The following is a 24958-nucleotide window of genomic DNA, read 5'->3' as shown; positions in this document are numbered from 1 at the left end:
TACTCTGTCCTTTGGCAAATTCTGATATGTTCATCCAAAATATACTGGTATATAATGTAAAAACCCTCTTCCTGACTCATAAACTCAAACATTATAAAGAAATAATTAAAACAATAAAAAACAAATATTGAAAATGCTAATAATTGAAATAAGGAAAAAAAGAAAACTCTTCTTAAAAATGCAGATAGATTTTAAAACAAATATCAAGAAATACATTCTTTTTGTAAAGAAAATCGAAATCTGGCTCTGTAAGAGTCAATATTACTTCCTGGAGATAACAGAGAAAAAGATGTTACACTTTATCTATCTCAAATAAAGATAAATGTCGCAGTGGAAAATGGGTCCAAGGTAGTATAATTTTATTCTGAAAGTACATATTATGTTACTTTATTTACAATACTGAAATGCTAATAAATTCGAGCAAAGTTAATATACTCTCAAACATAGTACATACATGTAGATGATGGTAACAATTCCTAACCTGGGATATTCAATAACATGCAATAAGCGTAAACTGCATAATCTGTATAAAATATTTCCCGCAAAGTGAACTAACATGTTAATTATGAATTATGCAAATGTTCGAGTCACAAAGTTAAGATCTTTCTATTCAGAATATAGACGTTCTAGCTTCAATATACTAAAATCCAAACTATAAATTACCTCTCTCTAAATCATAAACTTATAAAGCAAAATGAATTTAACAAATAGGAATCTTTAGTTAATTACCTGAAAGACGGCATGTGACTAACTACTGGACAACGAATATTGTCCGATTCTATTTAATTACCAGTGAAGTAAGGGTACTACTCATGCAGTTAGTTTAGCGCGCGAACGCATATACCATTAAATATAATCCGTTCATAAATTAAAGTCAGTTTCTTCATACTGTCCCGCCAAATTCGTCAATATGAATGAATGAATGAATGAATGAATAAATGAATGAATGAATGGATGGATGTATGGATGAATGAATGATTAAAATTTATCATGCAAATCAACCAATGACATAAATAAAATGCCTCACTTTGCACTAAATAAACAGTTATAGGAATGAAATTCGTTTAAAATATCTTGTTGAAATAATGAATCATAAAGAATCAGGAATATTCTCATTTTTAATCAACAATAGCATGTAAACAGCTATATTCAGTATATTGAGTATACACCTGTGCATATCTACTCTAACATTAGTAAGAAAAGCACTTGTTTCAATTGTACATACAACTAAAGGCTTTCAATACTAATTCGAGTTACGCATTGAACATTGAAAAATTGCAAAAATATTCAATCACAGTAATTATATCTAAAATCGGTGCAGTGGCTTTTGTTCACAAACTTCATAATGTCTTGATAAAAGTTAAAACTCTGTGAGTAATAGCTTGTATTTGTTTATAATTATTCAGACAGCGGTTTTACCCTGTCCGTGCAATCCATCAAGTCAGTCCCGATTTTCTAATCTACCTTTACATTCTTTATATTTTTTGGTATCTGTTTTCTAAATTTCTTTTTCTTGTTTTGACATTCAATTTCAATCCTTTGGATATTTCAAGGTAACCTTTGTTGATTCTTCAAACAATCTACAAAATCTAATTTATATGTTACGATGAGTTATTTGAATATGAAATGGTCTATCCATGCATCTTAGACCAGTGTTATTATGTTTTCAAACCATCATTTCAAATTCCAGATTATACCATAAGAATCTTATTTTGACCCCTTTGTCTATCTTGTTTTCTTTTGTGTATACTTAATGAAATATATCATTTTACCTTCGAGCGCAACGGTTTTTTGATGTTTTTGTTTTTTCTTACCTACATTCAAATTGTGACGATTTTCTTTCTGCAAGTACATTATGACGTCTTTTTTTCTTCTGAAGAATGTGTACGTTACGATGAGTTACTAAATAATGAAATGGTATATCCACAAATCTTAGAGCAGAGTTATTATGTTTTCAAACCATTATCTTATAAGATATTAGTATACATAATTTACCTTCCAGCGCAACAGTTGTTGTTGATGATACATCATAAGTATTCGTAGTTATCATACTAACTAAACTCTTATACGTCCCTTCTTCACTGCATTTCGTGTTTTCTGGTTTAATACTGAACACAAGTTTCGCCTCAGAAAACGGGTAAATGATAGACCCGTTTAAAATGATTCTGCTTTTGTAGTTTGCGTCATTCCATATACAGCCTTGCGATCATTGTTTACGTTGTTTGTAAATGCTAGCGTTAGAATATCATACTTTGTTTCCGAATTAATTTTGGAAAGAATAAAATAGTTTACTCTATCAGATTGATTGAGGGTAAACCCAGGCATGCATTCCAGTTTTAAAGTGTCTTGTTTAAATACCACAGGAGAGGACGAATAAAAGGAGATGGGTGGTGAGCTGCTCTGAACTGTTGCTGTAAAATAAATTTGAACTGATTTATAATACTTAGGGCGATATATTCATAAAGATTGACATCCGGTTTTGAAAATCCGATTCCGTTTTAGTTTTTATTATACTCATGGCTTTGAGATCACGGGAGGTGGTAGTTAATGGAATAGAGCAGCGGCCGGCATAGGTTTTTTTAAACTCATTTATTCATTTTTTTATGGCATTTATCTATTCGTACACTCCTGCGTCAACTTTTATTTCTATTTGTTAGCCTCATTTGCCACAATTCCAAACGTTTAAACCTTGAACAACAATCTCAATTTACCAAAACGGTGTATATTTGACACATATAATAGCTTAAGCTACCGTTACAGAAAAATATATTTTTTATAAAACAGTAAAGTTTAAATTTTTTCAAGAACAACAGTTATGTATAGATTTGAATTATAATGATATGTATGACAAATTGTTAGATTATAATCTACAACATACTGTTGTAATCAAACTATTGCATCTCGTTTACGTTAAAACTCGAAACAACAAATACAAAAGATAACCAGAATAAAATATACTGACAATGGTTATAGAGAGAACCCGAATAAAAGATACTGACAATGATTATAGTCTCAAATTGTTCCCTATTAGATACATACATATGTAGCTTGTATTCGTAAAAAAAGTTTGTCGTTTTTCTTAAAGTACTGTAATCTACATGCAGAATTTTTTATCAAGAAATTTTAAAAATGGGCAATCCATCCAAAATGAAGTAATTAAAAATGATAAATCAACCTGGTATTAATTAATATATGCATGACGCGTATCTGTTTGGTTATCACTGAAAATCCAGGTACCAAACTGACGAAAAAAAAGCCTAATGTTTTTGTTCGATGCTAAGACTTAATTTCCAAGTTAAGAGTATTTTGGAAATAAAGGATCAACAACACAAAGACAGTTTACAAACTTCAAGTTGTGATGCACAGGCTATAATTAATCTCAGTATAAACTATAAATCCCTTTTGGTTTTAATGCATGCAAATATAAAATAAAAACTATTCCTGTGATTTTTCTTGCCCCGTGCAGGTCCGGGTGTCAAAAGTATAGGCCTGCAGCAGTGCTAAGCTTGTCGTAAAAGGCGACTAAATAGTGCTCAGAACCCTAGCCGGGGGCTAGGGCGCTCTGCCCACAGAGCAACCGGGTTGTGTGCCCCGTGTGGTGGAATGGGGTACCCCTGGTGTGTTACATACTGGGGTTGTCAGGCTATAATACGGAAAACCTGACCGCTAACCATAGTGGTGCACCGTGTTGGGAAAGGTGCTATGTTCCTCGCACGTTAAAAAACCCTACTGTGGTATTCTCCGGGAGTAGGAACCATAGGGCTCCGCCACAGGAGGCTAAATTGCCCGACCTTACCCACCTCTCCCTATTTCCAGTGGCAATCAAAATTTCTCGACCCAGTCATCCTTGTGTCCCATCCCATTTTTCATTTCATTATCATTTCATGTTCATTTTATCATCCACTTCATTTTCATCGCCTAAATATAGCTGAAATATTGCTGCTCGGACGTTAAACCCCAACAAACAAACTGTGATTTTTCTTTACTAAAAATTTCATTAATTTTCAGTGGTCCAAGTCAGATTTTTTAAGTATCGCAACTGTGAGTCGTTTACAGAATTCGATATTCCAACATTTTTTCCAGACATAATATATCGACAAAATTTAATAATTAATATTTTATTTACAGATCGATAATGATATGAACAATAATGCGAAATATAGAACCATTACTTATTGTTTTCGTGTCGTTTTCAATATACACCCTGATTACTTAAAATATAAGTAATATATATATATGGGTCTGAAAAATTCCCAACGATGTTAGAACTGTCAAATTTGCGAAGCAAATTTTGTCGTTCCCTCCGCGGGACTCGAACTCGTACCGCTGTGACATCTATGGCAACACCGCCTGCACTAAGTCCAGCGCCCTAGACCACTCGGCCAGCTAGGCTATATATATAAATGATGGAGATTGCATATATATAGATATAATGTGTGTGTGTGTGTGTGTGTGTGCACAATCTCCATCTTTGATTTAGCTGTATTTCCTCAATAACAAAACAGCAAAACATAAAAAAACAGGACGTGTTGGTACCTTAGTTGAATTATAGAATTTTAAATCATGTACTTTTGTGTGCAAATATAAGGTTATTTTTTATTAAATCTTATAAGTTTTTTTGTAATAGGTGCTGTGAAATAAATTCGACTCACCAATTAGTATTTCTTTTCTATTTGCTAATTACTAGAATATGCAAATTTCCTTGTTAGGAATTAGATATATCATTTAACTACATGTATTGGTTTCACCCTCTACTTTATGTTCACTACAAATAGCATTTTTATTTGTTCTACCCAGCGTGCAATTTTCATTTTTTACACACATCTTGCCATATCAAGATCAGTAATATTGACGATTGCTGGTAATGGAAAAAAAGAAAGTTGATTTTGTAGCAGAGAAATAGCAAACGTACCAGTCGGCATATATATATATATATATATATATATATCCAAGTCGGGGTCAAGGAGAAGAGAATTTCTTTGAAAGTCTTAATGTCCATTTTTACTGCGGCGCCTGCTATTAGCATACATTTAAAAAACGTACAAATGACTTCGCCGTAATGTGGTGCTTAAAGAAATGCATGTTTTTTTTAAGTTCCTGTCTCCGTAATACCCTTTCAAGACACCCATGTCGTCATTTCTTATCTTAAATATGTTATAAAACATTTTAAAGTGTCATTTCAGAAATAGTTCGTCAATTATTCTATTCCATTATTCTAGTTAAAAACAGAGACCTTAAACAAGTGCAGTAGGTACACAAAATGACTAAAAATTCACAGAACAATTATATGCATCTAAAATTACTTAATAAATCAGTCGCTTTTCCAAGGATCTCCCAAGACCTGATCAGGACTAACAAAAACCAAGATTATCCTTGCATAGGTTGTATTTATTCAGTATAGGTAAATTTCAACATTACAAGATAACACATTTCAATTTGCTACTGACCGATAAAATTAAATCAAGAAAATAATGTACGGCGATAAAAACTTAATGTAGAAAAGCCCTCTATTTATTCATTATATACAGTGCTTTGCTTCAACTCAACATCAGTATAGGAAAGCCATTCTATGATGAGACGCAATAGGGAAGCTCTGGATATAAACCCACAAGCAATGGCTTTGTAAGATCTGCTGTCGACTTTTCTAAATAAGAAAGACGGCAACGAATGGGCAACAATGTATGCCTAAAATGTAAGAAAATAATAAGTGAAGAGGTTAACCACCTGGAATGTGGTAATTTTGAATTCAGATTCGGTGCAACTTTTACAATTATCTCCCCAGTTCTTAGACAAGCCATTGTGAAGATAAAATCAATAATTTTAAATGGACATGCAATGGATGTAAACAAATATTCCTTGATTTGAAAAACAGCGTGTCATAGTTTTCCTTTCCTCTTTCGTCTACCCTGGACTTGACTTTTTAAGAGCAACTCGGTGGGTGTTTCTGGAAAAGTAGGGGATGCTTAAACTATCGGTGCACCTGGTCCATGCTCCCTATTTTAGTGGAGTTGCTCATATACTTTGATTACTTTGTACGTATTATTTTGTTTTTTTGTGTTCTTTGTTGTATTTGTCTGATTTCCATGTCTAGTCTTTATCCCCGAATTACATTCTTTTGATTTCCGCTAGAATCCTGGTTCCTTTGATCACTCTTTCCGCGTATGATAGGTCAATCCCGGCATTTAAAATCAACTGAAAAAAAACATACACAGCAGATTATGCAACCTCGAACAGAAAATGGATTATATGTAAGCAGAAATGGGGAATAAAGTTAAAAATAGGAAATACCAATCTGATCTGATACAAGTAAAGGCTGAATTAAAATTAACTATGCAATATGACATGAGAACTGAAATAAAATAAAATAGAGGACCAAGAACAAAGAGCAACAAACTAACTTATTATCTTCGATGTACCAGAGAGATACAGGGCGTAGTTGTTAAAATTGCTTTCAGGCTTAATTAGCAACGAAAACAGCAAAACAAGCCGCCCTTTTAAACTAGTTGTCAACAATAAAAACACGTGAAAAAATTATTGAGACTACAAACCAAAATCAGAAGACTAAACATATACATTATTGCAAAGACTTATCAAGGGAACCAAGATCCCAGCAGAAATCAAAGAAATGTAATCCTTACTTTGCTTTAGTTTATTCTCATAAAATATAAACAGCTATATCAGAGAAAATATACAAACACCGATAACATTATATAAAGTACATGTGTAAACAATTGTACATGTAATGAAATAAACCTGGAGTTACGACCTTCTTTAAAATCAACTTCACAAATTTAGCTATATTTCTAAGTATATCAATATCCTGTGAGAAAAAAAATGAAAATTTCAAAGTATTTCAAAGCGTTTGAATGGCAATGAAGTTGTAAGAATTGTTTTCTATGCGTTTCGAAAAATTTACATATCATAACATAATGGTACTCATTACCAATATCATGTGAGGTACACAGTGTTCAAAAACGATCATGTCTGGGAATACCTTGCCATCTACTTGCCTCAATAGGTAGGCGATGGCACCCACATCTAAATTTACAAAAATATTGCATCAAATAACTAGGTGATTTTACCAAATATTTTTTTAAACTAAAATCAGATTCATACAAACGATAACAAATAGTTTTTGGTGAAATAATTATGTCTGCTGTCCAAGCTTGAATAAACAAGTTTTCTTAACGTTGAAAAATGCACTTTTCTATCCAAAGAAAATGATAAAAATTTTGTGATCCTAATCATTTGATAGGTCACAATGATAAAAAATCCACTTATCCTCAAAGCCATAACCATTTGAATATACAAATAGTAATTTATACAATATTGTAGAAATTTTATTTTCGTCACCATTAACCCATAATATTTTGCTGTTCCAAAAGGACTTCAAATCTTTCAACTATAATGAAAAAAGTAGAAGAGACAGATTTTCGCCTCGTCTTTCCACAGTTAAATATTCCAGAACATTCATTATTATATCGAATATAAAACTTTACGTCGTCGTACATATTTTGAATGATACGTAAATATTTTCCGTTGATATCATTTTTGATAAGCTTAAAAAATATTGAATTTCTATGGACAAAATCGAACGCTTTTTTATATCAATAAAGGCGCAAAATATTTGTTTTCTTCTTCAAAAGTAAAATTCAAACAAAGCAAAGAAAAAATACATGTGATCGTTTTGTTGGGTGCCCACTTCTACGCAGCTAAAGGCCATATATGATTATCATATGGTGTTCGATTCATATGGTAATCATATGATATTAAATATATGATAAACATATGATAACAAGGTGATTTTCAATGTTAATTTTGGATTGAAACATATTATTATCATATGTTTGTGACAAACGTATGATTATTATATGATAATAATGGGCTAATCGTATGTAAACTGAAACCTATGATTTTCATATGATGCCAGATTTATATGAAAAACATGTGATGCAAACCATATGATTTTCATGTGTGGCACATTTGCCTGTGTGAAACCAGCTTGGTTTTCGTATCATTTTTATTAGGGACAACCAATTACCCTATGATGAGGAAACATAGTGAAGAAAAATCCGCAAAATCAATCTGATAACAGATATAATAGTAGTCGAAAGTACATAATTTTCCTTCTAAATTAGCGTGTCAGAACCATTACTGGCAGACTTCACTGGACGAGGTAGGGAAGATGCATATGAAAATTTAAATATGTTACCATTAATCAAAGAATTAGGAGATGTCACAATGATAGGTGGTGTTATTAAAATGGCAAAATGCCTCCATAACTATGGCCAAAGATGAGTCATAGGCAAATATTTTAATGTTTCAGAGAACGCTGTAAATATGGCACATTTATAAGTAATGTATATAATTGCCTAAAGTCTTTTTAATAAGATTTGAGAGCTAAAGACTATTACCACTAACAAAAGATATGACTTTGTAACCTTGTAGCTACCACCGAGGTCTTTCCACAGAAAAGCAACAGTGAGATAATGGTGACCAAGAATTACAACTAATGGTTTATACCATGTTCAACACACTTGTATTTGCAGTACAAAATGGGGAAACCTTGTTGTGAGTTATAGCCCGATAGCTATTGGGAAGCCCAATATCAGGAACATCGAAATATAACTCAAGAAATAATATATAAAACATCTATTTCAAAGCGTTTTACGTAAAAGCCAGACAAAGATAATGTGCTCAACTTCAACTGTAGGAAAACAAGAGACTCAAAAATATTACCTTGAAAACCGACACAGTTAAAACGTACTGACACTAAATAAATAAGAATTAATCGATGGGATCAGACTCATTACATTCAAAACTGCTGAAGGAAACCATAGAGTGCCTAATATTACGAATAACCAATATATTTAATAAATCATTGGAATATGGTAAACTACCAAGAGAATGGAAGACTGCAAATATAACGCGTATATTTGAAAGAGTCCAAAAATACGCAGTATCCAACAAAAAAACCACACAGTCTTACTTCAATGTTATGCAAAGTTTTGGAATAAATCATAAGAGAGGAATATATGGAAACAAATAATCTCTTCACTTAACACCAACATGGCTTCAAACAAGCTGCTCATGCGCAGCACAATTAATTGAATTGTTGGAAAGATGGGCTGAGGAGTTAGACAAAACATAAAAAAAAAACAAAAAACAAAAACACAAAACAAAAAAAAACCCCAAAAACTCAATAGCTGTGATATACCTAGACTTCAAGGCTTTTGACACAGTTCCACATAAACGGCTATATACATATGTTAAAGGTAATGGTATAAAAGGAAGTCTATGTCCATGGATAGAAGATTTTTTTTGAAAGAAGGGAAACAGCGAGTACTGTAAAGTGGGCGAAAGTTGAAAGCTCAGCAAGTACTGAAGTAATAAATGGTAACCAATTGATAGTATTCTAGGCCCTATATTAATCAACATATATATGATTAATCTCCCAGATACAATAGAGTATATAATCAAACTATTCGCAGATGACACCCAACTTTTGCACCTGTAAATGATACTCAATACACAGGTAAATATGCCGTCCATGAGAATGAAATGGTTTGCATCACATATTTTTCATATGATAATCATATGTTTCAGTTTACATATGATTGACCCATGATTATAATATAATAATCATATGTTTCTCACAAAAATTTGGTTATCATATGTTTTCAAGCCAAAATTAGTATATGACAATTATATATACATATATTAAATATCATATGGCTATCATATTAATAATTGGATAACCATATGATTATCATATGTGGCACATTTGGCTGTGTAGAAAGACAGCCTTTAGAGATATTGGTCATGGTTACTAAAATTTAATGCCAAAATTTAAACACCTCCATCTTGGAGCATATATGGGCTGTGGTTATAAAATATAATAAAACACACACACACACACACACACACACACACACACACACACAAAAGGAATAGAAGATCAGGAAATTATTGAAAATGACAAGCTCAACTTTCAAAAGAACATAAACAAACAAGTCAACAAAGCAAACCAAAAACTGGGACTTATTAACCGATCATTCAAATTAGTGAGTGTGGTTAGACCATTGTTGGAGTAGATAGTAGTACAGTCTGGTCAGTTGCAAACAAAAGAGAGGCAGTATTATTAGAAAATTTGCAGAGAAGAGCAACCAAAGTTATCAGGGAGATACAACATATTAGATATAGGAAGAGACATAAGTGTAAGTACTTGTAAGAATCAGGCAAAATTTGAAAAATCAGAAACATGCACGTAAAAAACACCAATCTGAAAGTATAATTTTACTTAAGGACGCTTTCTCTATTTGAAAAGACCATTATTTGTTCCTGCATCACTGGATTTGCTCAGAAAATTTTCTATAGAATGTTAGAATATTGTGGTTTTTGATAGAGTTTTCTGCCCTTGAAATAATATTAATTTCTAGTGCATTTCAGTGAAGTCATAACTCAAATTACCAAAATGATATGAACAATGTTCTCCTATTTCCTTGCTTCTGATGGTGCAAATAGTCAAATTACAATTTCAAAATGGTTTCACCTACTGCCTGTTTCTTACCGAGACTAACACTTAAGAATCTAGGACAACCAACATAACAATATAGAAAAATTAGTGCAGATATGGTTGGAACTTTTGAGATTATCAAGGGTATGGAAGTTCAATTGGTTAATATATTTCCACCAATAAAGTATGGATTAAAATAAAGTTAAAAGTGACAAGATTAAAGATGACAATATGTACATGCATAAATTCAACTGAATGACAAAATGAGTTGATTAACTGCTCATTGAAATTCTTCTTCTGAAAGTTTCACATTCAAATATCCATCATCAGTGTATGATAAAATGCAATTAATTACATCTGCATAGGCCGCACATTCTAAAATGAACTGTCGCAAATCTTCCGTTCGATGACCAGAACAGAGTTCACAATCATAAGAATGTTTCAGACGAGACCGATTTAAGTTACGGTTTAACCATAATGCATTAGTGCGGCACTAATCCTTCAAAATCAGAACTTGCGAGGTACCAAAAAATGTATCGCTGTCATATGTCCCTCTGTAGGATTGCTTGCATTGAGACAAGGTAGATTGATTTGAATACTAGCCCATGAAAACATTGAAGTTGATGTTAAAATTATCCGCACCAAAACGTGAATCAAGTCCAACGTTCTCAAAAACAGATTTGATGTGGGGAAAGTAAGGCCATTCGAAGGAGGAAGTAGGACGCACCTCGTTCAACACTACTTTACAGTCTCCCATCCGCGGTCATTGAGTAAATATTGACAGTACGACACGCTTTGTCTATCAAGGAAGTCATTTAAAGGTTCCCAGCCTAATTCTAGAACATGCGCAATTCGTTTTTCTCGGTGACGAATCTATCGCCTAATTTCTAAAAATTAAAATTGATCTACAAATAGAAAAGGGCACAAATTTAAATTTCTTCGTTTGTGTGTTTTTTTTGTTTGCTTTTTTTTTTGTTTGTCACATTCTCTTTCTTGTTGTATGTGTCTGTTTTCCTGAATAGTCTTTATCGGCCTTGGAATATATTCTTTTGATTATCGCGCAAATCTTGGTTCTCTTTAATTACTAGTGTTTGTGATCTGTGAAGGGATAAATCATCAACGATCGAAGACAAAATTTACTTAATAAAGCGAATTCGGTAAATAATCAATTTATCGGTCTCAAATAAGATTCCCCTTAACTCGATAAGCTAGGAAAATGTACATTGTATATAAGATTATTTTTACTTCAATTAATTTGAAATTATTTGGGCATTTTGAGAGTTGCAAAGTGAATTGAAAATAAAAACAGAATGATAATTAACGCATATCATCGGGTCAAAATGAAAATTGAAATGTCACGGATATATTTCCTTTTCAACTTTCAAGTTTGATAACATAAAAGAAATGTTTATTCCGTAAAATGTCGATCTCAACAAACAGCTTATCACACGTGGCACCCTTTAGACCCTCAAGGTATTTGAGCACAAGACACGTGGAATGTTCTAAGGGAGATAACACAGACCGCGTATTAATTTTTTGCGTCACAATACGAAAAAATGTGGGAATTTTAAGTTGAAAAACTTTAATTATTTTAAAAAATAGTGATCAACTATCTCAACAATTTCATTTATACTTAAAAAAACAAATAATAAAAATGTGATGTTAAGATTGGAAATCATTTGAACGTGTATGACGTTTGTACATCATAAACTATTTTGTCGGAGGAATATCCGGCACGTTTTGATATTTAAGTTGCGGTAATCTGCCTTTTCCATCCCTCTTCTCGAATCGTGAGGTTACCGTGTGTTGTGTGCGATCCGTTCTCTCACACAACACCAATCCTGGAAGAAATTAAGTGGAAAAACATATAAAAAATACAAAAAAATAGAAAAAGTAACTTAAAACTGTAAAAAAAGTCTACTGAAACGGTAGGTTTGTTCCTGAACAGAGACGAAAAAAATTGACATTTCTTCTAGCGAATCAACACCGCCATATTTTCATAACCTCTCAAGATGACTGCAATCAACCCAGCTGGTCCAAGCTACCCGATGGCTTCCCTTTATGTAGGAGATCTTCACCCAGATGTCACAGAAGCTATGTTGTTCGAGAAATTTTCTTCAGCAGGCCCAGTTCTCAGTATCCGTGTTTGCCGAGACATGATCACAAGACGTTCACTTGGCTACGCATATGTCAACTTTCAGCAGCCAGCTGATGGTGAGATATGACTTTTTGTTTTATTTATTTAAGTTTTTTCGTTGAAAGAATTATGTTAAATATGGCCTAGTGCTCTCCAACTTCAGTACTAACCTTATGCTGTTTCTTGCTAAAGGATAAGGAATGGGAATTATTTTGGGAAATGACCAAAGGCGTATTGAATATGGATAAAGAGCGAATAAATTGTGATTTTGGGAAATGAAGCCAATGATTTTAAAAATAGTTAAAATTCTTGATGAGGATCATTACAATTGATAATATTAAAGTTCATGATGTGACCTCTGGACGACGAATTTGATACCAGTTGAAGAGTGGATACAGGATTTTGAGTATCATACAAATTTCCCTTTTAATGAAGTTGAAATCTTAAGATGACGTTTAAAAGAAATAATTGGGAATTTCACTGCTGTTATTAATGAGATATCTAGCATATTTCTTTCTGGGAATGTGGTTGAATTCAGACCCAAAGAAGGGCTGGAAAATCTGCATTGTTTCAGTCCGGAACTTAATAGATTGAGTAAGAAGTATTCTTTCTTCTATTAAGAAAAGATAGTTGAAATATAATTAATAAATAAAATAAATATACCCACTTTTAGCTAAAAAATCAGTACATTTTCAAAACTTTTCATATTATATAATAGTAAAAAAACACCATACCTGTATGTAGGGTTACATGTAACCTTTATTTCAGGACTTGTTCCCAAACTGTTAATAGGAAAATTGACCTTTTCACTTTTAACATGAAATTTTTTAATAAATTTGATAACCTTTTAGTTTTTTTCTGTCACATACACACATCAGGATGCTTGACCTTTATTTTTTTCAGCTGAGAGAGCCCTTGACACTATGAACTTTGACACCATCAAAGGTCGTCCCATAAGAATCATGTGGTCACAAAGAGATCCATCCCTGAGAAAATCTGGAGTAGGAAATGTGTTCATCAAGAACCTGGACAAAAGTATTGACAACAAGGCTTTGTATGATACCTTCTCAGCCTTTGGAAATATATTGTCTTGCAAGGTAAATATTTTTTGAATTTGTTAGGGAACAGTGCGTGCCTGCATTAGTTCTCACTTTAAATAAATTTACTAAAATTCTTTTTTTTTGTTGTCTGAAAAATGTAAATAAATTGATTTGCTTTTGACCATGTAAATTTGAATTACTTATTATAGATATTTTTCATTGGACATTTTATCAAGTTGACTCATTGTTTCAGATTGTGTGTGATGAGCATGGGTCACGTGGTTACGGATTTGTACACTTTGAGACTGAAGAGGCTGCAAGAAATGCTATTGACAAGGTCAATGGCATGTTGCTCAACCAAAAGAAAGTGTAAGGTTTCACTATGAATTTCTTGGTCTGAAAGTGTTTTATTGAAAGTAGTAATGGCAATTATTCTGTGGTTCACAGACATAATCTTTCTCCATTTTTAGACAGAATTCCACTTTTTCAGGATTTTACCATTACTTAACAACTCTTGTTTTTATAGTGTATTTTATACATCAGATTGTCGAATTTTGTTCCCCCCTCCCTCACAAGTGAAGTTTTTATGCATAGTCAATTAGAAACATGTATCTTTAATCTAATCCTTGTACACATGTTTTTGATAGGTTTGTAGGAAGATTTATGAACCGAAGAGAACGTCTGGAAATTCTTGGTGACAAGATGAAGAAGTTTAATAACGTGTACATCAAGAACTTTAGTGATGAAATGGGTGAGGAGGAGTTGAAAGATCTATTTGATCCATACGGCAAACTCCTCAGTGTGAAGGTATGGGACATTTCAACTCTGCATTTCATTGTCAAAGTTTGTTCACAGACTTGGAGAAATCATTTTTCATCCTGTCAGACATTTGTTCAGCAACCTAACAAAATCTGCCAGACTAAAAAATCAAATTTAAATTTGCCTGGATTCGGATGCCATCTTTAAACAGGAAGTTCTGGTTGAGTCGTGTCTAATGAAAAAATGTACTGGACATTGGGTCCTGAAATCACACAAATTTTACTGGACTGGTGGCTAAAAGTATCGGTCATATCCGACGGTCCGATGAATTTCGCCATGACTCTGTTCAGCAAGCAACTTAATTTATTTTTTAGTTCATTTAAAAAAAATATTTTAATGACCATAAAGTGAGAATGGATATGGTGAATATAAGAAACATTAACCCCCTGGGATGAAAAATGTCAACATTCACCAAGCCATTTTTTATTTTTTTTGCAACTCAAAACTTCCTTAATAATTGTGAAATTTTCAAGTGAAATGACTTTAGTAAATTAACACAGGTTGCTGCATCAAATATTCAGTCAAATTCATTGTAGTTCCCTGCTTGGTATTGAAAATCTGTTCATATCTACATTTAATACTCAAGTAACACAATGCTATCAGTGACATATTTAAAAAAAAAGTATTCAAACTACATGCAATCAAAAGTTTTAACAAATGCTGATTGTTCTTGCTTGTTTTATTTTGACAGATAATGACAGACATTAATGGGAAAAGCCGTGGCTTTGGATTTGTAAGCTTTGAAGAACCTGAGAGTGCTGAAAAGGTATTCAGTTTGTCTCCTTAAACTAGCATACACAATAAATTTAAAGGCTGAAATAATTACATTTATAAATTTCTGATTAAGTTATGTCATAATTTTTTGATGGACCAGTGTTTCTCCTTATGTTTACAAGGACCATACCTTTTTTTGGACATTGTTGCTGGTTCATCACTGGTACTTCCCTACAATTTCTGAACACTACATAAAAATATAGTGCAAATGCAATTCATTTAACATCATTCAATACCTCTTTTATATCCAGTAAATATGTTTCTGCCAATTATTCAGCTCAATAATATTCAATTGTTTCTGTAAATAAAATGAAGGTCTAGTCTTCAGATCAACTGAAGATATGAGTGACTCCTTTTTGGCCATGAATGGTATTGAGTGATAAATTTGCATTTAGGGAATTTAGTTATTGCAGTAGTGTGTCAAGAAGTATTAAATGTGTTAAGAATGTTCCATTTAACACATTAATCAGTAAAAATCTCCATTCTATCATTAATATTTCACCAATTGATAAACAGGAAGTGAATAACAATGATTTAAACCAAGTAAAATTGGCAGGAAAGTACAAATTGATAATCTGTGTATAATTTTTTTTTGAATCTGATGTGCAGTGGAAAATTATTTTCTTAAGCTGAAGTTTCTTTTTATTTAATTTTAATTTCAGTGTAGGATAAATGCACTGTTAATAAAGATAAAGAATGTAAATGCTAACTAACTTTTGGACATGTTTTAAAATTTGGGAAAAAGGTGAAATTGAACAAAATTTGTAAATGTGTGTGAAGTTGGATTCTTTTTAACTATTGATTACAGTTTATACTTCAGAAATCAATAGTATTGATTTACATTCATTTAATATGTATTATGAAAAATAGTTCTAAATAATATGAAAAATGCTATGTATGATGATAGTTTTAATTTACCTTATGTATTCTTTAAAATTTTCTTCATGCTACAATTTTCACAAGAATCAAAAGCCTCCAGTACTAGCAGCACTTTGATTATTTTAAGAGTAAATCCTCAGATCAAGCTAAAAAAATCAATTTAAATTTATTGGGAAAATATTTTTAGGCTGTTGATGATCTTAACGGTAAAGTCTTCCACGAGAAAACCCTATTTGCCGGCAGAGCACAGAAAAAGGCTGAAAGACAGGCTGAGCTCAAGGACAAATTTGAGAGAATCAGAATGGAGAGAATTAACAGATACCAGGGAGTCAACCTGTATGTGAAGAATTTGGATGACAATATTGACGATGAAAGACTTAGAAAAGAGTTCTCTCAGTTTGGTACTATAACCAGTGCTAAGGTAATTTCAGGAATGATTTTTTCCACTTTTTAGCAGAATTCCGCTAGTTGAAAGGGCTAGCAAAAAATTTTAAGTATAAAATGCATATATCAGTGTTCTAGGATTCCTATTTCCTGGTATCCGGGACAAGTGAAATTTGGGTCAGGGAAAGTTAGGTACTTAGTTACACTTTCCTGTGGCAAGTTGAAAACTTCATATGCTGTAAGGATTTGTTTTGTAAGGAAGGCAGTCATTGACTGTGGGAAAGTTGATTTTATATGGATTTTCCCGAGGAAACCTCAATTTCTGAAAAATCCTAGAACACTGATATATGGGAATAACAGAAAAAGCATTTATGTTCAAAGCCTGGACTATTTTTTATTATTATTATTATTATTATTTTTCAATAAAAAAATTTTTGAATCTCATATTTTCATACTAGTTCTTTCATAGTTGTTGAAATTATTGTCATTTCATTGAATTATTATTTGGTATGTAACAATAATCTGCTGTATGTTTTGGTCATCCTTTTAGCGTTTGAGAAAAAAATGAAATTTTCACCAAAGCTGGGTATGAATTGGTAATTTCTCCTTTGTACTATTAACATTTGTAGTTGAATTGCTGCACTGAAAATCATACTGTATTTTAAAAAAAAATGCATACTTTAGTGGTACTATAAAAGTGAATTTAGAACATTCTTTCTGGTAAAAGAAATAGTGATTTAGACCAGTTACTAAAATTTCTGAATTAAAAGCAGTTATTTTCATATCTAATTTTATGTAGGAGTTTTGAAAATCTTGTATATTAAACAACATTAAATTTCCTTTAAGAATTCACATATTTCAAATTCCATCTTCCCACTGAAAAGGGGAGTTTCATCTGTATTATTATTTTTTAATTCCAGAAGAAACATTTTCTTCCTGAACTTTCATCACTGTGAAAGTAGAATAATAACCTCAATGATTTCTACTTTCATAAAAAAGAAATAGTCATCAATAATGATAACAGGTCTAGTTAATGCTTGACTGCTTTTCTGTCACACTAAGGGGTACTGAGTGTAATCTGAACCAAAAAGTATTGAACCAATATTATACAAATTTTACACCATGTTTTTATACTTATTGAGGAGGTGCACCTATAGAGGAGAAAATTTATAATTTTTACATACATTTGTAGTTAGTTGAACTTGAAAACCAGTGTTACTTGAACTATTTTTTATTATTCCATCATTATTTGTTGTATAGGTGATGACAGAAGGAGGTAGATCAAAGGGCTTTGGCTTTGTATGCTTCAGTTCACCTGAGGAAGCTACCAAGGCTGTTACAGAGATGAATGGTAGAATTGTAGTTGCCAAGCCTTTGTATGTTGCCCTCGCTCAGCGTAAGGAGGACAGAAAGGCCCATCTTGCTTCACAGTACATGCAGCGTATGAGTAGTCTGAGAATGCAGGTAAAATCATTTTAGTCCCCATGAATCTTATGATTTAAGAGTCAGTCTCTGTAAGAATCGGGCAGCGAGTAAAACAAGGTATGAAAAATCAAACCATTTTGAAAGCTTAATTTGTCTTTTTGCATCCAGGAAAAAAGACAAGATTTTCCATATCATGTGTTATGCATTGACTTATAATTTCATTGAAATGCTCTGAAAATGAACATTTCTTGGGCAGATAACTCTGTCAAAAACTTCATTTTTTCTAACATTCTGTTGAAAAATTTCTGAGCAAATCCAATGATGCAGAGATCAAATGAGGGTCTTTTTGAATAAAGAAATTATCCTTGAGCGATATTTTACTGTCAAATCAGTGGGGTTTTGACATGTATGTTTCTGATTTTCCCCATTTTGCCTGATTCTTACCAACACTTACACTTAAAGGTGCCAACTTAACTGTGTGCCACCTACAGAGATAATTTGAAATTATATTTTCGTTATAATGTAATGTCTGAATGGCAATGAATAAAAGTCATATAATTTTCAGTCTTTGAACTAAACATGCTAGTTATATGTATGGAATGGTTATGTGACTAAATTGTATTAGATCTTTGTATCAAACCAGTGAAAAGTTAAAACAAGCATTGGTTGTGGCTGTAGGTCTTGTGGGTGTCTAATTGGCATTCATTCATTTATTGATACGAGTTAAGATATGAGGATTGAAAATGACATGTTGATGTATTAGACAAGGCACCATATTGTAATGGAAACTTAGAAAGTATTCTCTTCAATTCCATCCCTAATAATTATAAATTTTAATGTATTCCTAGGGTCAGCCAACAGGTATGATGAGTCAGATGTTCCCATCAGGACCAGGTTACATTCTGCCCACCATGACACCTGGCCAGAGAAACTTCTACACTCCAACTCAGGTACCACAGATGAGAGCCAGTCCCAGATGGCAAACTCAACTTAGACAGCCTACCCCAGCTAGTGGTAAGTTTCTTCACAAATCACACTCGTTTTCTGTTGCAAAATTTTCATGAAAAAAAATTCACTGATCCTACTTTAGCAAACAAATATTCTCTTTGCAAATGTTTAGGAGTATTTGCTTAAGTTAATACTGCTTTATGCAAGGTACATGATAGGGAATACTTTTAGTAGTAATTATATTGTATGTATCAAATGCTTATCTTGTTGAGAAGAGTTAGGTCTATGCATTTCCAAAGCTTAAATTCAGAACAGTATTAGAAGTTGTTTTTTGGGCATGAAACTGAGCAATAATGATTCATGGGTTTTTTAATTTGTTTTTGTTCATGTATTAGATTGTCATGTCCGTGTGGACAAATTTAACCCAGGTAGGGTGTAGTACATGAAACTGAATATTAGCTATTTTGATTGTCTTTCATTTGCAAGTATCACAATATCTTCTTTAAACATGTGGATAAGTGATTCCTTTTTGTTTTGCAGGCTTCCAAAACATGCCATCTGGACCACAAGTCAGAGGAGCTGCCCAGCCTGCTGCTGCGGGTGCTAGACAACCTGGTCAGGCTAACATCCGAGGTGGTATGAATGCCAGACCAATCACTGGACAATCTGCTGCTGCTGGGCAGCCTAACCGTATGCCACAACCTGTGCCAGGCAGACCACCAGTAGCTGCCCCAGCAGGTGTACCGGCTAACCAGGCCAATAGATATAAGGGTACCATCCAAATGAGAAACCAGCCAGGTGGACAGAACATGGTCATGTCCCAGGTATTATAAAAGCTGTCAATCTTCATTCTTGTATTGAAAAATTCACTGATTGCATTTTTGAATTGTTATTTATCATAATAGATTTTAACAACATAATATTTCAAAGGTGTAGATTGTCATCCTACATTATCTTTAGGTATAAACATGCGATTAAAAAAAAATGGGTTGGAAAGGCATCGGGACTAATTATGATTAAAAGCTAGGTGTTTTCAAGTCTCATGCTTTTCTTTTTAACTTTATAATCACAAATTATTGTAACATCAAGAGACGGGATTAAACATAAACAAAGTGATGTCAGTGCTTACTATTCACCTCAATGTGAGGAAACTTATAAATTTCAATTGCCCTTTTTAAACTTTGGTAATATAGTATATACTAAATAATTTATGTATTATTCATATTGCATCCTGAACTTTTTTAAATATAAATAGAACCTCAATATTGATTTTTATTTATGTATTTTTTTCAGCCACAAGCTCAAGGTGGTGTCATTCAAGTTCAAGGCCAAGAACCTCTGACTGCCACTATGTTGGCCGATGCCCCTCAGCAGGAGCAGAAACAGATGCTAGGAGAGAGATTGTTCCCTCTTATCCAGAATATGTACCCAGATTTGGCAGGAAAAATCACTGGAATGTTGCTGGAAATTGACAACTCTGAGTTGTTGCACATGTTGGAGTCTAAAGAATCGCTTGAGGCTAAGGTAACATAGAAAATATTTGTACAGCCAATTCCTGTTTATCCTAAGCTTGCCCACCTTAAACTGTTTTTGACTAAAATGAAAATATTCCAGTCCTTACTGTTCTGTTCAAAGCAAGGTATTCTGCACATTTGGTCCTGTTGGTCTATTTTTTTCCTCAGAAATAAAAGAAATCTTAATTTTTGAACGACTCTTTTTATACCCTCAAAATTAAATAGAAAACTTAAACTTGCAACGCAATGGTAAATGTTGATCTTAGACTATTAATAGTTTCAAAGTTGTCCGTGTTCGTGCATGTAACATACACAAAATACAGCTGTTCGTGCATGTAACATACGCAAAATACAGCACAGAGAAAACTTGGAGGGATTCACATTGTTGTGATCATTAATTATATTAGCAATGGTCAAAATACAGAGCAATTTATATTCTATTTTAAAACTCTGTAACAAGCCTCAATATTTGTGGTTTCCTCTAGCTGGTCTGTATTGATACCTTAATTGTCTGCATTAGTGAAGTATGCTTTAATCTCCTTTGGTAGAGTGTTACATTACAGTGTTTTGTAAATCTGTTGAATGTTACATGCTCTACTGATTTATGGTATTGTTATTCTACTCCCACTCGATGAATGGGTGTTTTTTTTAAGCTATTGTCTGTCATTACCCCCCCAACTCCCACCCCTCCTTTGATGAAGAGGGGATTGTACCATCTTCCCACTGTTACTTAATAAAATAAAATAGTTACTATTAGAAAAATAGTAAGATAGAAAAAAGTTTTACATCCTGAAAAAGCTTTGATGCATTCAGTCTAAAAATAGCTACTATTTGACAAAAGCTACTATTATGGTATGATCTGACACTCAACTAATAAGAGAAAATCCTCCTGTCCTTCGCCAAACACCACACCTCAAAAGCCCTCTTCAACCTAAAACTGCAAATCAGAAGGATGGAGACAGATCTTTAGAAGAGAATTGATTGATGAAACCTTGAGCCTGTTCCTAAGATAGGTCTTGATCAGATTGTACCTACTAAATCACCTCTCAGTCACCAAAGGTAACGCAGAAACTAGACAGATAGAAAGGAGGTTGGCCATATTGGCATAGTCAACTGTAGAATGTTGCACTCTGTAAGCGGTTGCTCCGTGATATCTTGCTGCTGGGTGGTAATTTTTTAGTAACCTTTGAACCCAGATCATGAGTGGAATTGAAGACGTTCATAATCATTGTGATTTCGTTTCAAGAAGAAAAGAGAATTGTAAAATAAATATTTATGGTTGATTAATACTTTCGAACTGTCCGTTATTGCGTTGAAATTCATTGAAATCCATGAGATGACAGTCACACATCTGAGACATTGTCTTTGTGTGCATTTAAATTTTTAAAAATAGATAGCTATATATGTTGCGAGATTCGTGAAGGGTTTTTTTTATATGGGAGTAAATATCGATCGGTAGCCATTAAAGATCGAAATTGTTTATCACAACTAATCCTTAAAATAAGGATATATATAAGTTTTATTTTAAACATACTGAAAATGGGAAATGTCTCGAGTCAACTCGAAGCTTTTTGTTGGCGGTTGAAAACAACCGGCTGATTTTGAGTGAGAACCGTGGGATTATCTTTTGTAGTCCAAATGATCAAACGATTGATAAATTGTTGTTTTAAAGGATTATTAATGATGCACATATCAGGGATGCCAGGTTAACAACAATAGAATGTATTTCACACCTGGTTGACCAGGTAATTACCAAGCGTGGGGTCATAAACTTGTCAGAGCATAAGGCCAGGTGAAATAATGTAACTTTTGATTGACAGTTTTTAACAACATTTATATTTAAGGTGACAAAAATTTATTTGAGATACTTTTTGAATGAAATTTTTTTATACACTTTTCAAATTTTTGTCATTTATAAAATCCTTGTGTAAATGGCGAAAATGACGAGTGCTAGTTAAATCACTGCTATATGGATCATTTTCATAAAATAGGGTAAAAAATATTGATTGTCATCGAGTAGCCTGGGTCTGACACTGACAGTGGGGTTATTTTTTGAGATCAGTTTTGGTTCCTATTAGATATCAACATCCTGTGTGGATGCAGCTTTGTATTTGATATTGTACATTTCTTTTATAGGTTAGAGAAGCTGTTGCTGTACTCCAGGCCCATCAAGCCAAGGAAAGTGCCGGAGAACCAAAATTGGAGTAGATCCCTGAAATTTCCCACTGGACAGAAGGCTGATGTTAATATGTTAAACAATATAGTACTATGATGTTTATTTTTTGGCATTTATGGCTTTATTAATTAGCATGTTAGATATTTTGACTTTGTATGATCTTTTTTCCTTTTGGCGATATGGGCTTTGTTCAAAATCATGTCTCATTGCATTGTATGTAGTATCATTTGTAATACACAGTGTATGTATAGCATTATTTTGGGATGTTCCAGCATCACATATTGACATTTTATTATGAAAGCTGTAAAACTTTAAAATTATAGTTTCAGCAGTTTGCTTATGTTTTTGAGTTATTGGGTTATTCTGCTCATCTTCTAAAATTATCTGTATAATTTGAAAGTTGTTTTTTCTGTATTCTACAATATTTTTTTCACATATTAACTAAATAATGATGTGGTCATCTTGTTCTTTGGGTTACACAGGTAAGATCCTTCAAGATTTTAAATCAAGAAAAATCACTATAAAAAAAGAGAAAAAAAATATTGAATCATATTTTACTGTACTGGATTTTAAAGATTAAACCAGTCAATGATTGAAAGAAAAAAATCTGTAAAATATTTCATTTAAAAATTATGATTGTTAGATTATTAACTCAATCCTTCAACTGATATTTACAAAATTATCAATTGCAGTTTTCAGAAAAGATTTATTTTTTGTGAACTGTCATTGATGCATAAAAAGTGTAAATAAATCAAGTAGAAAAAATGACCAAAAAAATTGAATAATAATTTTGAAAATGTGTACATAAAAAGTTGACTTTTTGTTGTTGTTTGTAGAGTAATCCTGTACCTATGTTACTTCTAAATATTTCTTATTTTTCTGTTCGCTGTGTAAATTGTACTAAAGAGTTTGGTTATCTCCCTTTAATTGGTAAAAGTGGAGTTGAAATGTTATTTGAAATCTTTGATGTGAAAAGTTCTTGTCTCTTTAATTCAGACTGCATATTCATTTTAATTTTTTATGAAGTCATCAGTTGTACCTTACATATTTTCTCTAAAAAAAAAATAAACACAACCAATTCAGAGTAAAATGTGTATTGTATGAGAAGGTAGAATATTTAACTCCTTTTGCTAAAAGAAAGTGCAATTTACATGGCATATTTATTTATATGTACCTGACAATTTCTTATGAAAGAAAAACTGACTCATTTTATGTATCTAATGTATTTTTGTCGAATTTTATAATTTCCACATTGGACAAAAATTTAGTAGAAAGTCACAAAAGGATGCCTCAGACAACAGACTGAGGTAAATACAACATTGAATTTTCATTGCATGTGTTGACAAAAAGACTATTCTTTCATATTATAGTTTGTTAGAAAAGGCATCCAAAAATGTTCAAAACTTGGTAGAAAGGTAAAATCTCTGTGCCTTATAGCCAACAAATATGTAGAGAAACCCATAGCATTAGATTTGGACTTTTTAGTCATGTTAGTTGGCATTCTACGTAACTTGGTTGTATTTTATTATTGTAGATTATATTTGTTTTTGATTGTTTGTGAACCTATAAAATGCGAGAAAAAAATCATTGAAAAAAAAAATAACAATTGAAGAGATGACACACATACTTTGAAAACACTGAGAAGAGGGATTTTTATCAGGATTTTGTTAATAATCTATATATATATTATTTTTGAAGATAAAATGTAATTAAACTTCCGTTTCATTGAACTTGTGTTCGTGTTTGATTTGCCAATCTTTACTAAAGTTTTCTAGCCTGTACCTATGCACCTGATAAATTACTTGAAAATGTTTTTTTTAGTGTAACTTAAAAAAGGAATATTAATCGAACAAGTAGCATTATCTATTTAAATATGCTAAATACATGTATAAGAAACTACACTCTACCAACATAGTAAACTTAGTTGCTTTGAATGGGAAAATAGGATTTTTCCCTTAGGATGTGGATGTGTATGTACAACTTTTCTAAAATATATCTCAAAAAGTCTACCAAAGTTAACAAACTAAAAAGTGGTACCTTTTGACTCCTAGAGACTATTTCAATCAGTATTATGTATACAAATGTTGATTGATTCCTTTTTAAGGAGTTGTTGCCCCTGGAATACTCAGCTATTTTGTTTTTGAGAACTTTATCAGGTATTAAGAAATGGTTACATAGGTGAAATTTTCCATATTACCGCCCCAAAATTGCATATATAAATACCCCTCCAAAAAAGAATATGGAGCATGTATGAAGTCCACAGAGCACTTCAAAATATTTTTACCAACAGAAAGTGCACATATGTTTATAACTGAAAAATAGTACATTCATATTGCTGAGCTGTTC

At 32.5% G+C, this 24958-nt stretch overlaps 1 protein-coding gene across 1 annotated transcript; it reads left to right on the top strand.

Annotated features, from left to right (window-relative positions):
* The first annotated feature begins 12280 nt into the window (after positions 1 to 12280).
* On the top strand, positions 12281 to 24342 carry LOC148598742 (polyadenylate-binding protein 4-like). The gene is made up of 11 exons (XM_088560797.1): positions 12281 to 12730; positions 13557 to 13750; positions 13947 to 14062; positions 14341 to 14500; positions 15204 to 15278; positions 16353 to 16586; positions 17810 to 18013; positions 18823 to 18988; positions 19463 to 19746; positions 20216 to 20446; positions 22573 to 24342. The coding sequence occupies exons 1-11, from the start codon at positions 12529 to 12531 to the stop codon at positions 22642 to 22644; spliced, it is 1938 nt and encodes a 645-aa protein (XP_088416923.1). The 5' UTR covers positions 12281 to 12528; the 3' UTR covers positions 22645 to 24342.
* The last annotated feature ends 616 nt before the right edge of the window (positions 24343 to 24958 follow it).

The sequence above is a fragment of the Perna viridis genome, chromosome 14 (assembly GCF_037379345.1).
Source record: "Perna viridis isolate PV_CMFRI_1.1 ecotype Kerala chromosome 14, ASM3737934v1, whole genome shotgun sequence".
NCBI lineage: Eukaryota > Metazoa > Mollusca > Bivalvia > Mytilida > Mytilidae > Perna > Perna viridis.
Note: the sequence above shows the minus strand (reverse complement) of the source record. Positions and strands in the feature narration are given on the sequence as shown.